This window comes from Neolamprologus brichardi, chromosome 12 (assembly GCF_056152115.1).
Source record: "Neolamprologus brichardi isolate AB-2024 chromosome 12, ASM5615211v1, whole genome shotgun sequence".
In the NCBI taxonomy this organism is placed as follows: Eukaryota; Metazoa; Chordata; class Actinopteri; order Cichliformes; family Cichlidae; genus Neolamprologus; species Neolamprologus brichardi.
Genome location: NC_142115.1, coordinates 26,042,828 through 26,060,374, shown reverse-complemented (window position 1 = coordinate 26,060,374; position 17,547 = coordinate 26,042,828). Strand labels below are relative to the sequence as shown.

The following is a 17,547-nucleotide window of genomic DNA, read 5'->3' as shown; positions in this document are numbered from 1 at the left end:
AAGATAAGATAAGATAAGATAAAACTTTATTAATCCCTCGGGTGGGTTCCTCTGGGAAATTTGGTTTCCAAAAAAGCACAGCACCGACAGAAGTTACAGAGTTACAGAATATTATATATATATATATATATATATATATATATATATATATATATATATATATATATATATATATATATATATAATACAAATACATATATAGATAAAATATACAAAGGGGATAAATAGGAATAAAAATAAAAATAAAAATACAAGTGAATTGCACATTTCAAGTATGGAGTCTATTGCACCGCTGATTATTAACAAAAAGTATTGCACAAAAGGTAATTGCACAGTGAAGTGAAGAGGCACTACAGCTTAGTTGTTCCCCGGAGTGATATAAATATGACTCCGGTTCACTTTGCTCTCTGCATACAAGAAAAATAAATGTTTTCTTTTTCTTTTTTTTTTTTTTTAACATAGGCAGTATATGCAATATATACAGAAAGTCTTAAGAAGCTGTATAAACTATAATTGCAAAATTGAGTAGTGCAATGTGCATATGTCCACATGACCTAAATGATAGAACAGTGGGTTATTTAGCTCTGTTCATCAGAGTGTAGGGGAAGAAACTGTTGCCTTCGGAGCAAATAGCAATACTGGGAGGCTGAGAGATGGCTAAGAGAGAGGTGGCAAAGGCAAAGGAATATACTGACTTACATGTAAGGCTGGTATTTGAGGAAGGAGAAAAAGTCTTGATTGGCTGGACAGAGAGAGAAAGCTGGAAGGGATGTGCAGGAGTTTAGAGTGATTAAGGATGAAAATAAAACTAATACTAATGAGTGAAAAGAGTGTGTTCAGAAGGCGTTGAAAATGGCAAAAAAAAAAGATGTAAAACTAAACTGTGGGTGCATTGCACCAACTGTGCCAAAATAAAATAGTAAAGTAAGTAAAGTAAAGTAAAGTATAGTAATAAATAGTAGACAGCAAGAATAAATAGCAAACAGGAGAAATATAGACAATTAAGAGGGAAATATAAAAAACAAGAGAAATATATACAAAAATAAGAGAAAGCATAACAGCAAAGCACAACTAACAAAACAGACTGGGATTTGGTACATTGCTGTTCTGAATTTAGAACATTTATATGCATATATATTTTCGATGCATGTGAAGATAATCCTCTCTTTTAATTTAATGCCTTTAAACAACCAGTCAAAAGCAGTTCCCAGTATAATAGTAGATAATGCTTTACTTTAGTTGTTATTGGGGTTACTGACAATAAAAGGTTTTTCTCACTGGTAACTTTATTAGTTACACCTTGCTGGTACTGTTTGAATCCCGCTTTGCCTTCAGAACTGCTTTAATTCTTCGTGACAAAGTTTCAACAAAGTGCTGGAAATACTCTTCAGAGATTTTGCTCCATACAGCATCATAGTAAATTTGTCTGATGCACATCCATGGTGGAAATCTTTGGTTCTACCACATCCCAAAAGTATATTACTGGAGTTAGATCTGGTCAATGTGGAGACCATTTGAGTACAATGAAAGCTCCTGTTGATAACAGCCATCAGAAGAACTTATATTCTCCAAGTTTGGTTGTAAAAGAGGTTATGTGAGTTTGTTGCCTTCCTATTCATGTAAATCCTATTTTAAATGGCTGACTTCAAAGCTTCTTGTTTACCGTGCTAAATGAAGAGCGCTTCTCCTTTTCAAAGCAGCCCGCTGTTTTCATTTTTGTTGTTGTGGTTTTTGGCAGCCAGACCTTAGTCCCCTGGCCTCTAAAATCAACAAGGCATCCCATAACATCTGCAGTTTGTGAAATGCTCATACCAACTCATCTGGCACCAGCAACCACGCCACTTTCGCAGTCACTTATATTCGCTTTCTCCCCCATTCTGATGCTCTGTTTGAACTTCAGCAGGTCAGTGCCTTGAGCTGATGCCATGTGATTGGCTGATTATTTATATTAACAGGGAACTAAACAAAACCAAACAAATCGGTCAGTGAGTATATTGAAGTACACGCGATAACATTCTTATACGTACTTATTTATCTTATCTATTAACTTGCTTTTCCGAGTTGAGGGTACCTTAAGTGTGATTTTTTTTTGCTAACAGGGAAATCATATTTTTGATTATTTCCTACTCTCCGCGAATGCTTAAGAAAGGAGCAATTGCGTTGAATCATGGGAATTGTAGGGCTTAGCGCATCTAGCCAGGACATCTTTGTCTCTAATGTGTTTATTTATTTATCTATTCTACTATTTCTTTCAAATAGGTTTCCAGTGAGTCTGCTAATGTTGCGGGCATACATTACTAAACAACAGTGGTCCTTAAGTGAAGATTTCATTATTTAAAGTCAAGACTACAAGTTACTTCAATGTGCCGTTTGCGTTTTTAAGTCTGTTAATGTGTTTACATTGTTTCTATAAAGATTAACTTGGCAAGGTCGGATAGGTTAACCCAGAGATAGCTGCAGCTTTGGCATGTAGCGCTGCAACATCGCCCTCTTTTGCTCCGTACATCAAATGACATGTCTGCTTTTGTCAACGACAACCAGGCGAGTCAGACAGTCGTTTGGTTCGCCTGTAGTGTTTAGCCAAGCCAGCCAGCCAGCAACAACCAGCCGCCTGAATGTAGATCCGCATGGGCTACTACCACTGTATATCTCCAAATAACCCAGCGGAATCATAAAATAAGGATCCCAGGATGGTGTTAGTGCATGTCGGATATCTGGTTCTTCCTGTATTCGGCTCAGTAAGAAACAGAGGTACGGTATTAATATTCATATCGATCCAAAACATGTGCCCTGTTTATCTTAATATTCACTGCAGCTGTTGGGCTAGCTAGCTCGAGCTCCGCCGTTGGGTTAGCTCCCGTTAGCTAGCATGAAATTAACGGTCAAATTGCTTGCCGACGCGATAACGCTTTATATTCGCATCCGTCGCAGATTAATATAAGGCACCGAATTATAAGGTTTGCTTGGTGCAAATACAGCGAATTAAAAATTAACTTCGTTGTTACAGATAAGCTAACTGGCTTCTTGGGCTCAGACTATTTCTTGAAACATTTCTCACAAAGGCTTGCACATGCACGCGACATGCGGCCAAAATGCCTCATGTAAAAAAAAGAAAAAGAAACACATTCCTACATAAAAAGACGTCTTTATTAACGTGCGGTGCATTTTTATTTGTGAGGTTTTAAGAAAAATATCCAACGTTTCCTCGAAACTACCGTGTTTGTGCTGTAAAGAAAAATACCGCAAAATAGACGTAGCCTTTCCAGCCAGTCAGCTTATCTGTGCACGGATGATGTCATTTGAAGATCATCTGCTTCTGCTAACGCTCGCCGTTTTTTCCACCGTGATTTCAGTAGTTATTACAATTATTACCCCTCTCAATTGGCCAGTGTGCTAATCGATAAGTGGCCAGTCGACCGGGGAGCCTTTAATTCCGGGCTATCAGTGTATCCGTCGCCCTTTTCTCTCATTTGCTAATTGGCAATTCAGCAGCTGTTTGTTTGAAGCAGCCGAATTGCAAAAAGAAAAAGAATCGAGTGTGGGGTATCAGTTAAACAATGATAAAGCTACAGTGCAACATTAATTTCACAACAGTGGCATCAGTAATTTTCATTGTGCTTTTATTTCTGTTCTTATTTCCCTGTTTCATAGTATGGAGGCTGGCTCTACATTCTGCATTTATCAGATCTTTGTCGTCCCCCCCATTGTGTAGCTAATGATCATCTGCTGCTGTGTGGTGTGGCGTGGCCTCTGCCTGTTCTCTGCATTTAGCTGTATTGTGAATCCCTTCTTCATTTCCTCTTTCCATCAGAAGACGACATTGGTATTAAAAAAAGCACCCCCCCCCTTTCCCAAGATGTACTCAGCCATAGACTTTCCATGTTAAACAGACTAAAACAATATCTAACACCTAGGACAGAGCACCTTTTTTTTGTCTTTTTTTCTGTCAAATTGCTGTAGCACTGAGTAAACATTTTTAGCTCTTTTCTAGATCAGTTGAATGTCATTGTGTACCTCCCATCCAGTCTTGATAGACAACATGCTGTAAATTCCTGTAAAGTGGATACATTTTGCATGATCTCAAATACTGCACTGCATTGTTGAACACCAGAATTTGGCTCATCTTTTTCTTCTCTTCACACAAGGTGCAATGTACATGATTAAAGTGACCTGCGATTGAAAACAACAAATAAATAAATTAAAGCATACAAATTGGGACCACGTGCATGCCATTTTGTACTGTTAAAAACGTAACATTTAAACCAGTGGCGATGTCACTTGAAATGACTGAAGGTACACTGCACCTCCACACAACAACCTGCCATAACTGTCTCCATTTTTTTGTGTAATCCTTTTGTTCCCTTTTTGCAAATTTCAAGCTTTGAATCACACTGAATTGTCAGGGCCTGTTTTGCCCTTTTACTGGCATCTGAAACTCTAAACGTTTAAGTAGGAAAACATGCTCACTGGTGGTTCATCACTTCTCAATTTACCCCACTAACATAAGACCAAAATGCTATCCATTTCACAGGGATGCCTATTTTTCCTGCACTGCTAAAGAGATCCTCTATTAGTAATAACGTCTTTATTGTTTGGTTGTGGTTTCTCTTTACCTTTTGTTCTGGTAATAGTACTTTCAATGCATGGTCACATTTATGATTCATAATTTTTTGTTTATGTTTTTTCTACATTTGACTAGTGAAAAATCCAATGTAATCTTTCTGTAGAAAAGATGTACCCTGCTGTACTGAAATCATGTGCTGTAGCCAACACGTCTGCTCATTGGATGCCGCTTTTGTTCTTTTTAACCCTATATGGAGCATGGTGGGCCTTGCCTTCAGTGTATGTTGTTTATTTTTGTTGCATGGAGTTATACTATTATTACAAACAAACAAGAAAGAAAACACAAATTCCACAAATACTAATATTTTTCAATAAAGAATATAGTGTTTTTCCTAACCTTCAGTGTGCTTCTTGCTGATTTCCATTTATTGTCCTCCCTCTCCCTTGTCCCCTATCTGCTCCCTCCCCTCCTTCCCCTTCCCCTCCCTCCACCCCTGTCCCCACCAACCCACCTACCCACCTCCTCTCCTGCTGTGACAAAGATAGACGATTTCCACGCTTACTTCATCGCAGGGCCCTGAATGAGTCTATCTGCTGTCATTCATGGTGATCGTTCTCACTGAGACGCTTGAAAACGCAGTGTGCTACTTGCAGTCTAGACTCTGAGACTTTGACCCACGGCAGCAAGGTCATATCTTGTTTGCTCGGCTACGCTGACAAACTGTCAAGCTGAAATGCGAAATCTGGAAAGCTACACTGCTTGTCTTTCCTGTATTTAAAATTCAAACTGCAATTTTCAAGCGTGCTCCGAGTAAATGCAATGTAGACTTTGCCTTTTTCTTCATAAATTATTATTTATTTATTTTTTTGGAGAAATCAAGTGTTTACGAGCAAAGTAGTCTTGTCTTTTGCACTTCTATAAGAAACTGTTTAAAAGTCAGACATGGCAGAGCATAACTGTGGTTCCCTCTGGCAGAGATCCCCTCCCCCCAAAATCTGATCAAAGCTAAATTTAATTATTCTCAGTCCCACTATGATACAATAAGGTCTCCTTAAGCTTAACCAGGGTATTAAAACCATATTGCAACACAGCACAAGCTAGCCTATGTCTTTATTTTCCACTCCTTGTCAAGTCTCGACAGCAGTCTGTTCGCTGCAGTTGCCAAATAGCTGTGGTTGGAGAGAGTTAAAAAAAGCATTCAAGCTATTTCCTGTCAACTCCTGAATGTTCATATGGGAGAAGAATAGCAGAGCTTTACTGGAAGTGTATAACGCAGAGAGACAGCTGATTTCAGTAGAGCACATTTATAATGTGAATTTAATGTCTAGTTTAATTTTTTATATGGAACAGATTGTTCTTTACAGTTGTGTAGATAGAGACTTGGCAGAGAAACAGTTTAATGTATTTCTTACAGGCAGTGAGGTAATAATGGTTTACCTCTGAGTGCACTGACCTGCTGTCAGCTGCAGAATTTACAAGAACTGAGCTACGTCAATATCCGTATAGGGGTACAGTTCTTCTGTTCTGATCCAGTTCCTTTGTCTGTGAAGACGAGGAGTCGATCCAGGGGCTGGAAATACATTTAAAGAAATGAACGCTTGCGCTTTGTGTGGAGCACCAAAAATGGTTTTCATTCTCATGGTACTTGTGGTAACCATCATTTTCCCACCCCCACAGAAGTATTTTTCACCCTAGGTAAGAGGTAGGGCTTCATTAACATGCTATATCTCACACACAGTGACACCACATTTCACCTACTATTAATTCCAACTAATTTCCCCCCTCAGGTACCTGATAACTTCTCCTTATACTCCACAGGATCCCATTTCAACCGGCAACAGCAACAACAGCAGCAGCAGCACAGCCATGCTACCTCTTGCCGGCACTTCCAGTTAGGTCCTCAGGCCCCGCTGCCCATGGACTTCCCCATGCCCCACCCAGGGCAGCCACAGTCAGGCATTAACCCCCACCTGGCCCCGCCCAGCCACCAACACGGCCCTCCGCTCCACTCGCCCCTCAACCCTTTGCCTGCACCCCAGTTCCAGGACATCCCTGCCCCTCCCTTCCTACCTCAGGCATTACACCAGCAATACCTCCTCCAGCAGCAGATCCTCGAGGCCCAGCACCGACACATCCTGCCACCCTCCAGGTATCCACACAGCTTTATGGTACAAAAAAAAAAAATAAAGAGGAAAAGGAAAAATATTTAGTTTAAGCACCTCGTTGGTAACTACTGGAGTTGTGCAGTGACATTTTAAATTTAAATGATAAACTCTTATTTTCCAGGATGTTTTCAAATGCTTAGTTATTTGTCTTAGTAGACGGACCCCAGAGAGAGTTCCTCACCAACCCCACAGGCTGCGACCCGGCTATGAGTTTGCTCCCCCCCTCCATGTCCCTCCGCAGCCTGTGGTTCAGCAGCCCCGCTACCTGGCTGAGGGCACAGACTGGTAAGCAGTGCATCTCTCTCAACTACACATGCAGCGCCACAGATGCAAAAAGCTATTTTTCTTGTGAAAACAATTTTTTACCAGCTCATCTTTAGACCATTTAAGATAAATGTCAGTTACAGACACATTTTAGATCTGAATGAATGAGTTCAAGATGAAGAGTTGAAAGCAAATAAATTGCTGTTGTAGCACTCTTGTCAATGGGAGTCTTGAGTGAAATCACAGAGTACAACTTATAAAGACCAAAAAACAAACACAAAATAATGACTCAAAAAACCCAAACTTCTTCTTAATGTATTTATTTAAGTAGCTCATCACTTAATTTTAGCTATGTGTGCTACAGCCATTTGTCCAGTTACCTTCTGCTGGTCCATGTGTATTGATTACTTTTATAATATCAACTCTCACACATTTGCTTGCATGATAACCAATTTTCATGTAATCAAATTTGTTGTATCTGACCTGGTATGGGGATATATATATAAAAAAAAAATCATATTACAATCTCACTGTTTAAAAGATTTACCCATTGAGCAGCTACAGAAGTACACAAGTCTGCTGTTATCGAAACTCAGTGTTCCAGAGACCTCGCAGTGTTCCACTGGCTGATTTGTTTTTTCCATTTCTGTCCAGGGATCTAAGTGTGGACGCTGGGCTTCCCCCCCACCAGTATCACATCCACCCGCTGCCGCAGCACTATCAGCACTACTTGACCTCTCCTAGGATGCACCACTTCCCTAGAAACAATGCCTCAACGCAAGTGGTGAGCTCCCCTCTGCCTCCATATGATCAATCATGTTCATCTCGATGAACTCACCGCGACTCTTCTCCTGGTTTCTGAGATTAATCTCAACACCCAGCAACCGGGGATGACCCGTGTCCCTATTGTTCTTTCAGATTTCTGCTGCAAAGCTGACGCTAGCTTCTTTTATCTGTCATCTCCTAGGTTGTCCATGAGATCAGAAACTACCCATATCCCCAGTTGCACTTGCTGGCTCTGCAGAGTCTCAACCCCTCCCGCCACGCATCTGCAGTTAGAGAGAGCTATGAGGTTTGTGCGCCTATTTCCTCGCTCTCCTCAGCAGACGCACCAGTCTACACTAATTTATCATTGTTTTCTTTGTGACCAATCTCTGGATAGGCTTGAGTGGTAGCTGATTTTCTTATTTCCAATTACCCAGGGCTCCAGATTCTTTAAATGGTCCAGCTGCCTTTAATCTTATGCCATTTGTTTTCATTTCAAGCAAGGTGTCCTGTTCCTTAAGGCACCGATATGATTACATTACACACTTTAATATCTTTTTATTGTGCATATTTATTTGTGTTATTTTAGTGGCAAAATACAGAAAGGTCCTTCCTTTAAAGGCAACTGGAATTTTTTTCATAGGAGCTTCTGCAGCTGGAGGACAGACTGGGCAGCGTAAACCGTGGAGCGGTCCAAACCACCATCGAGAGATTCACTTTCCCCCACAAGTACAAAAAGGTAGGGCTGGAGACTCTTTAGCTCCTAGCTGGATTAAATATACCTTTTTGACGGGGTACGGTAAAGGGGAAGAACTGAAGATGCGAAAGAAAGGGATAGCGAAAGGCAGCAGCAGGTTGAAAGGATCAAAGAGCAAAGACGACAGTGGAATGAAGGTCACGTCTCTCACTATAGTTCAAAGGTCAAACTAATTTCCGTTGCCAGATTAGCGAGACAGGGCTGCAGTCTTCACAGTTCAAGGCGCTGGATGACTCATCTAGCTGTCTGCAGATATGTACGTGGAATGAATTTAAAGAAACGTCTATGCCAAATATGACCCAAATACTCAGAATGCAAGATTATTTGGTACATTTTGAGTGAGCAGGAGTAATTGAGTCATTTCCATCTTGATGTCTATTTTTTTTCTGGGAAGTATAATTCAAAGACTTTTTTTTTTATTCTGCCTGAGCTGACTCAGAGACCCCTGTGGCATAAACACTGCACACTTCAGTAATTAAAGTGTGTTTGCTCTTGTGTGGTTTTCTGTGCAGAGAATACCACAGGACCTGAAGATGTGTCTGGATGATGAGGAGCTTGACACCGATGAAAAATGCACCATATGTCTGTCGATGCTGGAGGATGGCGAGGATGTCAGGTACTGCTTTTTCTTTGGTTGGTTATGCAGATGTTGATGTAGGTTGTGCATAAAAGCGCTTTTTTTTCCCTAGAAGGATGTATTTGTTTCTCACATCCTGAAATAGTATCGCATTATCAGTCTGTTTGTCATTCAGTGAATGTACCACTGTGGTTCAGTTAAATGATTAGTGCCTGTAACAGCAGGTTGAGGTTGATTTGTGGATTTGGATGCATTGCATTGAATTTCAATTTACACATTCATGTCCCCCTCAGGAGGAATCGGAATTACTTTGCTCATCTCCTAACTAAACTTAAATGTGTCCCTTAACTTGGGTTCATGACTATATTAATACCTACAAAACTAATTGCATTACCCTCACAGACAACTGGGTTTAGTTACCCCTCTAAAAAACAATTTCTCCCAAAGCCTGTCAGGGTAAATGCTTTTGCTGATGATTAGTCCTCAGAGATTAATTTACTAATTTATCCTTAACCACATTTCTTTCCCATAAACTGGATATAAAGACACAGGATCAAAGCATTTCTAAACCCTAAACTGGTTCTGCCACCTAAGTTAAAAAGCTTCATGTCTTAAAATCCCATCACTGGATTTCTCCCAGCACCTCATCTTAAAAACCCTCCCCGCGGGCAGCATTAGCTTCTCGCAAAATCTTTTGATGTGTGTCCGGTGTTGTGATGTGTTCAGAAGTGACAGAGCAAATTATTTTACCCACTGAATATGCGGAAAAGAGGCAAGAATAAACAGAATCTTCTGCATTTAAGGGAGGGATGGAGCTGTGATATGGTAGTAGACTTTAATTCTATTCAAACAAAGCATACACCCAACATCTCAGTTGATTGTGTTACGTTTGCTCTGGTTTATGTTGAAAATCCTCCATTATTTATGACACAAGCAAATCTTGGCACGTGTGGTCCTAAAATACATATCGGGTGATTTGATATGAGGGAACACCTACAGTAAATATATCGTTATTGTACCTCAAACACAGATATCCTCCTTATGACGTACACGTTAAGCTTATTCCCCCCACATATGAAAGTCAAATGTGAGCTGCTTTCAGATGTCAAACGTGAATCATAGTCCAATGGCTGGATTTATTCTGGGTACAAATGGATTCCTGGGTATGACAGACCTATGAATCATACGCATGTGGAAGCCTTAAAGACCGTGAAGTTTGTGTAACAAAGCAGAGCAACAACAGTTGTTTTATCCAGCTGTGTATCCAGTTGAGCTGAAGGATGAAGCTTGTTGTCACTTCTGGGTTCACATCAAGCAGGAAACCACGTTTAAATGTTTAATATTAAATATTATTCAACCTAAGAGTGTGAGAAAAAGGTGTAAATAGGAAAAAAAATCATACAAATGTCCATTTATAGTTTTGTTTTTGTTATTTGAGAAAATGGTGTGCTTGTATTGTCAAAAAGCTTTAGTTACTTTCACTCATTGGTGAAGAAAAACAAATTCTCACCTTGACGAAGCAGCAGCTCTGTGTTTTTGGTATTTTTTTTTTAACAATTAGTGAAATATCAAATTTAACTTTAACAGCTGTTGTAGACACATGAAAAAAAACAACTTAATTCAGCTGCATAAGTAAATGCATTAGAAAACATTAGGAAATTCAGATTTCGAATGTAAATAATCTTGCAGTGATTAGGTTGTACTTTAAAAGCAAGTAATTGGCACACTGTGAAAAAACTTTCACTGCAATTGCTCTTTAACATCTTCTCAAGATGTGCTGATTATGTTGTGGTTATAAAATAGAAAGCAATGGTGTGCAATCAACATTTCTGTGAATGTTCTTTTTTCCAGGAAAAGTGACTTTTGCTTAGATTTGGTGATCAATCAGCCACTTATACCGTAAACCTCTGGGATTATTACACAGCTTGACATTTTGGAAGGATGCTTTTACGCTTGTTTTAAATTCCTGACCATGTCTCTCCTGTCTCCTCAGGAGATTACCCTGCATGCATCTCTTCCACCAGGCGTGTGTGGACCAGTGGTTGGCCACCAGCAGGAAATGCCCCATCTGCAGAGTGGACATTGAGACTCAGCTGACCCCCGACAGTTGATAGCTCCTGTTGACTTCTGCAGCTATGGATCTTGGTCTTGTTAATTTTCCATTGCCCTCCCTCCAAGGGGAGAGGCTCTGCCAAACACCCCTCTTCCCCTCTGCATCACTCAACGAGCCTGCCTTCTGAGACAGCTGTGACAGAGGGATCAACAAAGCACACTCACCTACAACGCAAAGAGGGACGGGGGGGTTGATGCACAGATAGGCGCCTGGACTGAGGTTCGGTTTAATGGACTTGGCTGGATGTTAAAGGTAGGAGTGGACGTGTATGGACATATGGACAGATGTGCTGAGGCTTCACACAGTTCTGTCAGATTGTGTACATTTCTCCATACAGCCGCCAAGAGAAAGGGTACTCTGACGACCAACCTCCCCAGCTCAGTGTGGTGTATCAAGGCCATTTCTCTGCCACTATAACCAAACCCTTTGCCCCATCCCTCTCCCCAGGCCTGTGAAAAATCCTTGAAGCTGCACTCTGCCCAAGCCCTCAGCACATCTGTACAGAACATTATCAAATGATTAGCATGAGGTTGTTTGGTGTGAACTCTTGTAGCTGAACGCTTGTGGTGTAATGGAGTATAGTACTGAATAAGTATTTACAGAGTAACAGTGTTGTGTAGCAAGCAAAAGCCTTTTGAGAAATATGTTTGTGAAAAATAAAACCTACAGAGAGGGTGAATACAGCTCTAACAGTAAGAATATTCAGTGTGTTTAATCGTAGGCAACCAGAGAAAGAGCTAGTCATGTAAAAAGGCCAAAAATCCCTCTTTCTTGTCTAACATGGTTTTGGATTTACAGTTAGTAGATGCCATCAGAGTTGATGCTAAAAACGCTAACTGCAGGCATGGCTTCCAGTGATCTGTGTAGTGTCGTAGTCGGGCCTCTATAATCTAGAGCAGAGGCCTCTGATGTGCATGCTGTATGGCAGGCTTGGGCTGTGTCGTTAATATTGTGGAGCAGTAGAAACAGGGACTGTGTCTGTGCATGTGAACCGTATATTATGACTCTGATGATCCCACTCATTCATAGAGGAGGACAAGAATGCACCTGATACCCCCTTCCCCACTCCTTCCCCCGCACCCTTCCCCACTCATCCCGAGTAGACCAAAGTTGCCGTTAGACACTGATCACCGCCCAGCTAAGCATTGCGCTCCTAACAGGACTCAAAGAGCTGCCGGTGGATCCGTGTCTAACAGCAACTCCTCTCTGTGGCCTCGCTCATGGTCATGGTCACGCTCGTGATCATGAGAGGCCGGCATGGGCTTGAGGATGCAGTGCCTGAGTCTTGCCATCAGAGTACCTGACATTTGTATTACCTATCACCAGAACCTTATTGCCTATCGAACAAGCACACGTGATTTCTATATCCAGTGAATGGCCTCTGTTGTGTATCGGCTCCTTTCATTTCAATCTGAGTTGCTCCCACTGTTTGATTTAAAAACAAAAAAAGAAGAAAAAAAGATTGTTTCTGGTGTTACAGGGACAATACAAACTAGTTTGCCTGTGATATGTGCTAGAATGTGTATGACTGTCCCCACCCCCTCTCCCCCCATGGTCGTAGTGTATGGTATTGCTAGAACAACTGTGATACGTTCAGTGATAGAAGCTGTTTTTCTATATCATGCATGAACCATGTTGGCGTAGTTCACTTGAAGGAGGGTGAAAGGGAGAAAAAGCCATCCATTTGAAAAATACCAAACAATTGTTCTTAACATTAATTTTGTTTTAATTGTCTTTTTTTCCCTGCCATTTCGTTCTTTCTTTTTTATTACCTGTACACTTTTCTTTCTTCCTTCTTTTTCTTTTTGTTTTGCTCACATGCCAATCTGGACATGGTACTAATATGCCGAGTCCTTGTCCACTTTAACCATAGTGAAGAAAAAGCTGCAATGCTGCAAAAACATATTTATTGTTGTTCTAATGTAGCTTGTGTTTTGTAAATGCACTATAATATGGAGTTGCCTGATTTTTTTTTCTTTTTTTGTTTTGGTGGTGTGGGTTCTTCTTGTCCTAGAGTTTGTGTTCCAGTTCAGTTAAATATTTTCATGCTTCCTTGTGTATTATTGGAGGGTAACTTGACTGTTTGTGTTGCGTTTGTTTTTTTCGTTTTTTTTTTCCCTTTCTTTTCGTATGAAACCTCCATCCAAAAAACTACAGATGGATGAAAATGGAGGTTTGCTAGTTCACATAGAATGCTGTGATTAAAGATGCCTTAAGTATTTAACAATCATTATTTATTACTAACTGTAGCTAGCTAGCTATTGTGGTGGAATATTTAATGTCTCTATCTCATAACTTTGCAATTTAATCAATATATTTATTTAAAATAACACAAAATATTAAAAAAAAGAATACCTCATTATGCATTGGTCGGTGGGGATGCTTTTGCATGCCGTCTGTGTTTTCTTTTTTCGGAGGCGAGATAAAAAAAAAAAGAAACTTGTTGAAAAATCGACTGGGGTTGTTTCCCCCGACACATTTTTTCTAGCCAGCATGGTGCTGTTGATCTGGATTACATTCCATTCATATCATCTCTCGATTTTTCTTTGTTAATAAATGTTTTACTTTCTAGACATCATCCCTGCTTTGATGCAAAGCAGATGTCAGGGTGCAGCCCTTTTTTTTGTTTTTTGTCTTAGCTCGCTTCTGTTGTCATAATCAGTCACATTTATTTTAGTTTTTCCACATTTTAAGTTGACCACAATATAAATCATATCTGGGTCTCAATTTAGTGCTTCTCTTTACGGCCCACATTACAAGCTGTATTATTTGTTGCTGGCAGTTGCTTTGTGTGGGATTATGGAACGTATATCTAACATGCTAACTTGAGCCATTGATCTTATTGAGCAAACTTCTGGTGTACTGTGGTTATACAATATAGATGTTTTACACCTGGGTATAATAAGCTAACTACGTTTTCGGTGTGCATTTCTTATTAATACTCTACTAATCCTGCAAATTATTATAACATATATTGGATTGGAATGAAGCTGGCTGGTCTTACTATTATGATTTCATTTCGTGCTCTCACTGGCCTTACCCCGTGCCCTCCACAGTGTACCCCATAACTCCAGAGCGAACTGGACAGTAGCCATAGTATTAACTCAAGCTGATGAACCGGAATGAACAGTAGAACTTAAAGCACAAGCTTTTTAATGCATGTCCTTCTCAGGTTTTCCTATGTGTATGTGGGAGTAGCTCTGTAGATGTGTTTAATATGATGCTGTACCTTCTTGAATATTTCAGATGTTTCTTTGCTGCTGAAAAAATGTTGATTATTAACCTGCCAGTGAAAAAGGGAAGTGGCCATCTTTGTACAACACACTGCTGTTTTGCTGTAACCGCGCAATGTTTTATGATCTTGAGTATTTTATAGAAAAGTAGAAGTATGTATCAATAATATGAAAGCAATAGCTAAATCATAATGAAGAATAACATGATCAGTGAATATTGTGGAAAATCTTTAGATTCACTCTGGGTGGATTTTGTACTGTATTTATTACTAATGATGATGCAAAAAGTTGCATAGCTTAACCCAAACTGTTCTGTCTCTTTTTTATTTATTGTCTTGTATATGATCTTTTTGTATGTGTTTTTCAAATAAACTGCCTAAAATGCTGAGAACTAATCTGATCCGTGTGTCATTTGGAGTCATTTTAATTTAGAAAAAACATTTCATTTATGGAACTGTAAGCTATATGAATTGTTGTTGGACAACATATCACAGACAGATCTGTAACGGCATACAGTGGGTCCACACATTTTGGAAAACGGCACAATCTTTCCAAGCTTGCCTCTGTACACCACTGTATTGGATTTTAAATTAAGCAATCAAGATGTTATTAAACAGTGGAAGGTGTAGAATCAGGAATGCAGAGGAGAGGGAGTACCTGAAACAGGCTCTGTGTGCTAGTGGATGCAGTGAAGGAGGACATGCCGAGGTCTGGCTTGACAAAGGAGGATGCTAGGGATAGGGTGAGATGGAGGCAGATGAGCTGCTGTGGCGATCCCCAAAGGGAGCAGCTAAAAGAAAAATCAGGACTTTTTTTTTTTAGTTGACAAATATATTGCCCACTTGTTAAAGTATCTTCACTAAATAAGACAAGCATGACCGATAAAGTCATGCCTTGGCAAGGTGTCCGTCATCTGTCCATCCATCCACAGCTGACAAGATTCACTAATCCTCCTGGAGTATTGGTCAGATTTGATCACCTAGTGGGTTTCCCACTTGGCTCATGCGTACCCAGCCCAATTTTACTCTTTAAGTGTGCGTGTGTGTGTGTGTGTGTGTGTGTGTGTGTGTGGGGGGGGGGGGGGGGGGGGGGGATGTGTGTATTCGTGATTGTTTATGTTAATTACAGTGTGGGGAGTGAGTTGGAGGGCGGGGTGGGGTGGGCTGCTTTTAACCATGTAAAGCTCTTTGTGCTACATTTTTTGTATGAAAAGTGCTTTATAAATAAAGATTGATTGATTGATATTGTGCTCACGGTCAAGCTCAAGGTCACATTTATTGTTCTCACTGGATTTTCATCCTGATTAGTTTGTGCAATATAGCCACAATGACAAGGAAGCCTACTATATCGCATTCTTTCTGTATTTCACAGATTACAATACCTTGTAAATTGTTATAGACAATAGTCACAGTAAGCCAGATGAGCTACTTATGACAATGAAGTTCTGTTTTTTGTATTTCTTATGCAATCCAAGATTGCCTGAAATCTGAAAATCATAGATAATGTCCATGTGGTGATACACTTATTTAAAAAAAACAATCAACATATAAATAAATAACTGGGACACTGTAAAATGTTACTCTAATGATCACATTATGCGTGTGATTATGTGTATGTCTTTATCTACTCCTCAACAGGTGGGCCAATCGAAACAAGACTGCACAAACATGAAATCTGTATGTTAAAAAAAGTTTTTATTGGAATATTTATTATAAATTATGAATACATTCTTTTGAATTTGGTTTATATTATGTTTATTTCATCATCCCCCTACAAATGTTATATGTTCTCCTTTTGTCTTTGTTTCACGTGTCACGTTCAATGTATCTCGTCCATACTTAACGGTCAACAAAATTTGATCTGTGATGTAATGAAGCATCACTGTGTATTAGTTCTGGTGGATTATGCAACGCGATATCCCGAAGCAGTGCCACTGTGCACCATTTCTAAGAGTGCAGCGCAGGCGCTGTTTCAGGTCCTCTCCTGATTTGGCATCCCGAAAGAGATACTGACTGACTGGTAGGTACTGGTCTGTTTGGACCAACATCTACCACCTTCAGATTGCTTCTCTGGTGACTCTGGTGAAGGAGACAGATGAGTTAGGACCAGAGATGGCAAATTCCACCATTCCATCCTCCATTCATTGTGATAACCATCTCACACAGGCTCAGAGAGCGGATGTTGTTGCATTGCAACAGCATTTTGCAGATGTGTTCTCCCTCCTGCCCGGCCATACCAATCTCATAGAGCACCATTTTGAAATATGCCCAGGCGTGATGGTGCGTTCATGGCCCTTCAGGTTTCCTGAATGTAACCACGGTGACTTCTGTTCCCACTTCCGCTAGTCCCTTTATTGTGGCGGGAATGAACCCCATATAACTTCCGGGTCAATCAGCTGCATCTTCCCTGCTTCCCCGGCTGCTGTTGTCCCTGTGGTTGGCGTACTTGTCAGATATTGACAAATTTTACATTGCATACTAGTTGACAGCGTGCAATAACCCGGCCGATTCATTCATCTTTACACTACCTCACAATCGACTCAACGGTCAGGTTTTTTTTCCCGCGATCAGTCCTGATCAGCGCGGGATGGCGAGCCACCCGACCACCGCTATGTTGCGGTAGGAATCATAAACCTATGGACTGAATTACAAAAACTGTTGTCACGTGACCTATCACAGGTCCATGGAACCGAACCAAATCTCATACTGGACTAAACCTCATCCCACCTCCTTTTGGACCATAATAAGCTGTTTTGTATTGTTAGCGTTATTTTGTTTGTGATATATTATACATATATTTTTTTTGTATATCTGTCTCTATATTTATCATAACAAACACAATATATATATATTTTTGAGCTCTACTTTTGGTTTCCTGTGTTTTCTTCACACACTCAGGCTCCATAGTCGAGACTACTTCTGAGAGCTCATTGTCTATGTAGCTGCAGTCAGGCGCCCTGGTCCTGCAACCGCGTTACAAGTGGCGAGCCAGCCAGGAGCCTTTGTGTGTGAATATTTTGGGGTCACGAACACAACTTTTCTTTACTTAATTGCTTCGTTTTAGTTGAAAATCAGAAATGGATTCAGTTGCACTTTCCGGCATAAATATA

General features: G+C 40.3%; 1 protein-coding gene across 4 annotated transcripts; it reads left to right on the top strand.

Annotated features, from left to right (window-relative positions):
- Nucleotides 1-1,994: 1,994 nt before the first annotated feature.
- On the top strand, nt 1,995-14,829 carry ark2cb (arkadia (RNF111) C-terminal like ring finger ubiquitin ligase 2Cb). 4 transcript variants are annotated; one of them, XM_006789857.3, is made up of 8 exons: nt 2,103-2,751; nt 6,383-6,713; nt 6,886-7,014; nt 7,648-7,777; nt 7,961-8,065; nt 8,402-8,497; nt 9,028-9,131; nt 11,086-14,829. In XM_006789857.3, the coding sequence occupies exons 1-8, from the start codon at nt 2,691-2,693 to the stop codon at nt 11,201-11,203; spliced, it is 1,074 nt and encodes a 357-aa protein (XP_006789920.2). In that variant the 5' UTR covers nt 2,103-2,690; the 3' UTR covers nt 11,204-14,829. The 4 variants fall into 4 exon arrangements, 3 of the variants coding, with proteins under 3 accessions (XP_006789920.2, XP_006789921.2, XP_087705352.1); XM_006789858.3 differs by lacking the exon at nt 2,103-2,751 and adding an exon at nt 3,959-6,259 and having other exon boundaries at nt 6,883-7,014; XM_087849226.1 differs by lacking the exon at nt 2,103-2,751 and having other exon boundaries at nt 3,959-6,713; nt 6,883-7,014.
- The last annotated feature ends 2,718 nt before the right edge of the window (nt 14,830-17,547 follow it).

What these genes read in the sequence shown, in the direction of transcription:
- ark2cb (XM_087849226.1), top strand. Translation starts at nt 6,283, where the DNA reads ATGCTATATCTCACACACAGTGACACCACATTTCACCTACTATTAATT. An exon ending in CACATCCTGCCACCCTCCAG is followed by an intron (nt 6,714 to 6,882) that starts GTATCCACACAG and finishes TATTTGTCTTAG; the next exon opens with TAGACGGACCCCAGAGAGAG. An exon ending in GAGGATGGCGAGGATGTCAG is followed by an intron (nt 9,132 to 11,085) that starts GTACTGCTTTTT and finishes CTGTCTCCTCAG; the next exon opens with GAGATTACCCTGCATGCATC.